Source organism: Salvelinus sp. IW2-2015, linkage group LG36 (assembly GCF_002910315.2).
Source record: "Salvelinus sp. IW2-2015 linkage group LG36, ASM291031v2, whole genome shotgun sequence".
NCBI lineage: Eukaryota > Metazoa > Chordata > Actinopteri > Salmoniformes > Salmonidae > Salvelinus > Salvelinus sp. IW2-2015.
The window spans coordinates 9,282,522-9,288,058 of NC_036875.1; the positions used below are offsets into that span (position 1 = coordinate 9,282,522).

A 5,537-nucleotide genomic window follows, 5' to 3' on the forward strand; every position below is an offset into this window, starting at 1 on the left:
TTAAACTTCTGACCACTGGGAATGTGATGAAAGAAATAAAAGCTGAAAGAAATCATTTTCTCTCAACTATTATTCTGAATTTCAAATTATTAAAATAAAGTGGTGATCCGAACTGACCTAAGACAGGGAATTTGTACTATGATTAAATGTCAGGAATTGTGAAAAACTGAGTTTAAATGTATTATTTAAGGTGTAATGTAAACTTCCGACTTCACGTTATTATCCCCCTCAGAATCCATATTACTCAGAGGAGACTTCACACCCTTGAGGAAGAGATGTGCCATTCCAGGCCCAGGGAAATCTGTGGGACACATGCGCGCACAGGAAACACTACCGATCTAACGACACATGGGGACAGCTTTATTACAGGCCATACTGGTTTCTAACTGCCTTAATCTCCCCCATAGAAAACAACAGTGACAGCACCATCAACAAAAACGGAAGGGATCCTGTTGCAGCTCTGTAGAAGCCTGGGTCTGTAATTGTCAATTGGTTGGTTACGGGAGGGGGGCACTTTGGGGAGATTCACCTACAGTCGTGCCAAAAGTTTTGAGATGACACAAATATTAAATTTCACAAAGTCTGCTGCCTCAGTTGTTATGATGGCAATTTGCATTAACTCCAGAATGTTATGAGCTTTGTACCTTTGGTACCTTTCCAGAATGTTATGAAGAGTGATCAGATGAATTGCAATTAATTGCAAAGTCCCTCTTTGCCATGCAAATTACTGAATCCCCAAAAAGCATTTCCACTGCATTTCAGCCCTGCCACAAAAGGACCAGCTGACATCATGTCAGTGAATCTCTTGTTAACACAGGTGTGAGTGTGAACGGGACAAGGCTGGAGATCACTCTGTCATGCTGATTGAGTTCGAATAACAGACTGGAAGCTTCAAAAAGAGGTGGTGCTTGGAATTATTGTTCTTCCTCTGTCATCCATGTTACCTGCAAGGAAACACGTGCCGTCATTATTGCTTGCACATAAAAGGCTTCACAAGCAAGGATATTGCTGCCAGCCATGAATAAAGAATGGTACCAACACATCCTCCGAGAGCAACTTCTCCCAACCATCCAGGATCAGTTTGGTACGAACAATGCCTTTCCAGCATGATGGAGCAACTTGCCATAAGGCAAAAGTGATAACTAAGTGGCTTGGTGAACAAAAACATCGATATTTTGGGTCCATGGCCAGGAAACCACCCAGACCTTAATCCCATTGAGAACTTGTGGTCAATCCTCAAGAGCGGGTGGACAAACCAAAACCACAAATTCTGACAAACTCCAAGCATTGATTATGCAAGAATGGCTGCATCAGTCAGGATGTGGCCAGAAGTTAATTGACAGCCATGCAGGGCGGATTGCAGTCTTGAAAAAGAAGGGTCAACACTGAAAATATTGACCTTTTGCATCAACTTCATGTATTGTCAATAAAAGCCTTTGATTCTTATGAAATGCTTGTAATTATACTTCAGTATTCATAGAACATCTGACAAAAATATCTAAAGACACTGAAGCAGCAACTTTGTGAAAATTAATGTTTGTGTCATTCTCAAAACTTTTGCCACGACTGTATTGCTCACCTCTTGCCCCAAGCACAGTAAGACTATATGATTACAGACATTGACCCTTTCTCTCTCAGCTCATCACTGTCAAGCCGCTAACACCTCTGTCTGATCACAGCCAAATGACGTTGTTCCTCAAAGAACAGACATGGAAACAACCACACATTCACAGCGCCAGTAAGCTATACAACATCAGAAATTCAGACAGATGGGCCCAAACAGCACAGAAGAATACCAGGAAAGAAAGTATAACCAAAATATGCAAAAATCTGAGGTCTTGGCTGATTTCTTTTGATTTTCCCATGATGTCAAGCAAAGAGGCACTGAGTTTGAAGGTAGGCCTTGAAATACATCAAGGGGAAAACACCTCCAGTTGACTCAAATTATGTCAATTAGCATATCAGGAGCTTCTAAAGCCATGACATCATTTTCTGGAGTTTTCCAAGCTGTTTAAAGGCACAGTCAACTTAGTGTATGTAAACTTCTGACCCACTGGAATTGTGAGACAGTGAATTATAAGTGAAATAATCTGTCTGTAAACAATTGTTGGAAAAATTCCAACAATTGAGTTTTAATTGTGGAGTTTTAATGACTCCAACCTAAGTGTATGTAAACTTCCGACTTCAACTGTATAAGGATTTAAACGTTTTTAAATGGTCCTGCTGCTGTGTCCTGTCTTCAGCTAATGAGTGCTGTGAAGAAGGGCCAGGTGTCGGCCAACCGTCTGGCCATACTGATGAAGACGGCTGAACAGAGCCTGGACCAGACAGAGCCCCTCGAGCAAAGGGAACCTGTCGACCAGAGGAAGCCCGTGTCGGTGGACCGTAGCGGGGGAGGAGTGTGAGACTTAGCCCCCCTGGCCCTGGTACTTCCTCCGGACGATCCTCGTCACACAACCCTGGGGCCGTATGTATTGCACCTCAAAGTATGAGTGTCGATTTTAGGATCAGTTTTGCGTTCTAGATCACAACAAATAAGGTTATATGAACCTGATCCTAGATCAGCGCTCCTACTCAGAGATGCTTGATGCATACGGCCCTGCTCCAGCCTGGATCTATGTGCTTTAAACAACCCGTCTGACTTGTATGTTGCCATGGTCATGTCATGTGATATCATATCATAGATGTGATGTATGACATGACAACGGAAGTCACAAGGGTTGGCTAAAGCTCATATGGTGTTGTATACAGACCTGGACAACCCAAAGGTACGAAGCTCATTATCTTCTGTCTTCCATGGGAGTTGCTCTGCTGATACAGGCTCGTGTTCTATCACTGCATCAACACACATGTAGCCGATGCCTCGTCTTGAATCTTACAAACCTGCTTCCATATTTATTGAGATATTTATTGAGATATGAAATAAGTAATTATTGGGACACTGTTGTTTATTTCAATGTATTTATTTCAATGTATTTATTTATGATTTGTTTTTACACATTTCAACAACAACAAATTCTTTGTGTATGATGTTACTGTTGTTTTTAACATTGCCCGAGAGCGTACAACTGAATGTTAGAAACAATGCAGAGTGATATGCAACGTACGTTGACGACTTGAATTGCACTCATTGTGGTCTTTTTCAAAAAGGGTTTTGTTGTGTACCGTACTCCTGTGCCATTTTATACATTTTCGATACTGACAATCTAAAGGGAGGCATTTTGTACAAATAGTGTTTGCTGGATGTTGTGAGTTTTGACCGCACTTTCAGCAAACTTCTATGGTCCACATTAAGTAATGCAATTTAACTGTTCTATTCAATGCAAGGCTTAATTGGAAAACGATAGCATTTTTCACTCACTGCCATTTACATCTATATTTTATCCCTTTCTAAATGCTAGATATTTATTATATTAATTTAGTCGACGTCAAATGAGATACAAATCAACAGTAAGCATCTTTAAATATTCCACAGTAGGTGCATGTGATTGGTTCCTGGAAACGTTATTGTCTTGCATTATTTTATTATGCTGAATGGGATTAAGTGTTGTATTTGACGCTGGCTTTTAATTTCTGTATCTGTCTGTGCACTTGGTGTTTTTATGAGTATTAATTTATTACTTATGGTTTGTCTGGTTAGCCACTTGCATTTATAGAGTAATAAGGGAATGTATTTAATGTGCCTTGCTATCAGATCCAGTGCGAATTGAGAGCATGAATCAACAGAGCTGATTAAACCATACTCTTCCTGGCTTTTAAGCATGCTTAATTTCACAGTAACTATAAATAAAGCAATTATTTTCTCATGCACACTGTTAAAGTACAAAATGTAATGTGTTTGCCCCTAGTACAACAATTATGTATGAGGGCAGTTTCAAAGAGTTACGTCTCTAGCTATCAGTTCTTAATTAATCCACTTTGAAAGTTGACCAGGGAGCACGAGACCAATTCACTGAAACCGTGGTTGTTGTTGTTCTTTTCATTTGTTTGAATAAAACTCACATTATTAGCTAATTGGTTTTAGAATACATTGATGGGAAATGTAAGGGTTAAATGTAGGGAGTTATCATGCATATTTATGCCGGGCTTAGTCTTCAGATTGTTTCTCACCACTCATAGGGGTGTTATGCAACTCCTCAAAAGGACAACATCAGTGATATTCTTAGTACATAGTACTTGGGAGGGGTTATCCATTCTTCTACTGCCCGCTCCAGCACTAGGATACTTGATGTATGATTTGGATTTACTCTTTTATTTGGATGGTAGGATGGCCAATTGTTGTTCTAATGCAGTTGGGTGAAGTTTTGTCTTCCTTCTGACAAAAGCAATGGAATGTAAATTTTGTTGCTGCATGAAGCGACTGCTTTCAGCAATAAGTATTAATACAGTACCAGTCGAAAGTTTTAGAACACCTACTCATTCAAGGGTTTTTCTTTATTTTTACTATTTTCTACAATCGTAGAATAATAGTGAAGACATCAAAACTAGGAAATAATACATATGGAATCATGTAGTAACCAAAAAAAGTGTTAAAACTTCTTCTGGATCGGTGTCTTCCACTGGACGGTTGAGCTCACGTAGGCTAATGCGATTAGCATGAGGTTGTAAGTAACAAGAACATTTCCCAGGACATAGACATATAAGGATATTGGCAGAAAGCTTACATTCTTGTTTACAGTAGCTCTTACAGTCAAATAATACCATGCTATTGTTTGAGGAGAGTGCACAATTTAGAACATGAAAAGTTATTAATAAACAAATTAGGCACATTTCAGCAGTCTTGACACAACATTTTGAACAGAAATACAATGGTTCATTGGATCAGTCTAAAACGTTGCAAATTCGCTGCTGCCATCTACTGGCCAAAATCTAAATTGCACCTGGGCTGAAATAATACATTATGGCCTTTTTCTTGCATTTCAAAGATGATGGTCCCAAAAAAATACAAAATATTTTTTTTTTTCTTTGTATTATCTTTTACCAGATCTATTGTGTTATTCTCCTACATTCCTTTCACATTCTAAAAACGTCTAAGTGTTGCCTTTCAAATGGTACCAAGAATATGCATATCCGTAATTTTAGGCAAATATTTAAAAAAAGAGGTTATTAAACAAACAAAATATATTTGAGATTTGAGATTATTCTAAGTAGCCACCTTTTGCCTTGATGACAGCTTTGCACACGCTTGGCATTCTTTTAACCATCTTCATGAGGTAGTCACCTGGAATGCATTTCAATTAACAGGTGTGCCTTGCCTCTCAGATTGCAGCCCAAATAAATGCAAAAACATCTCAAAATCAACTGTTTAGAGGGGACTGCGTGAATCAGGCCTTCATGTTCGAATTGCTGCAAAGAAACCACTATTAAAGGACACCAATCATTTGGTCTGATTAGTCCAAATTTGAGATCTCTGGTTCCAACCGCCGTATCTTTGCGAGACGCAGAGTAGCTGAACGGATGATTTCCGCATGTGTGTTTCCCACCATGAAGCATGGAGGAGGAGGTGTGATGGTGTGGGGGTGCTTCGCTGGTGACAC

The 5,537-nt window shown here is 39.4% G+C and overlaps 1 protein-coding gene across 1 annotated transcript in view; it reads left to right on the plus strand.

Annotated features, from left to right (window-relative positions):
- LOC111959323 (glycerol-3-phosphate dehydrogenase 2 (mitochondrial)) overlaps window positions 1-4,950 on the plus strand; it is a 45,258-nt gene extending 40,308 nt beyond the window's left edge. The window contains 1 exon segment of the mRNA XM_023980824.2: window positions 2,244-4,950. Within this exon segment, the coding sequence (XP_023836592.1) occupies window positions 2,244-2,405 (162 nt within the window). The 3' untranslated portion in view covers window positions 2,406-4,950.
- The last annotated feature ends 587 nt before the right edge of the window (window positions 4,951-5,537 follow it).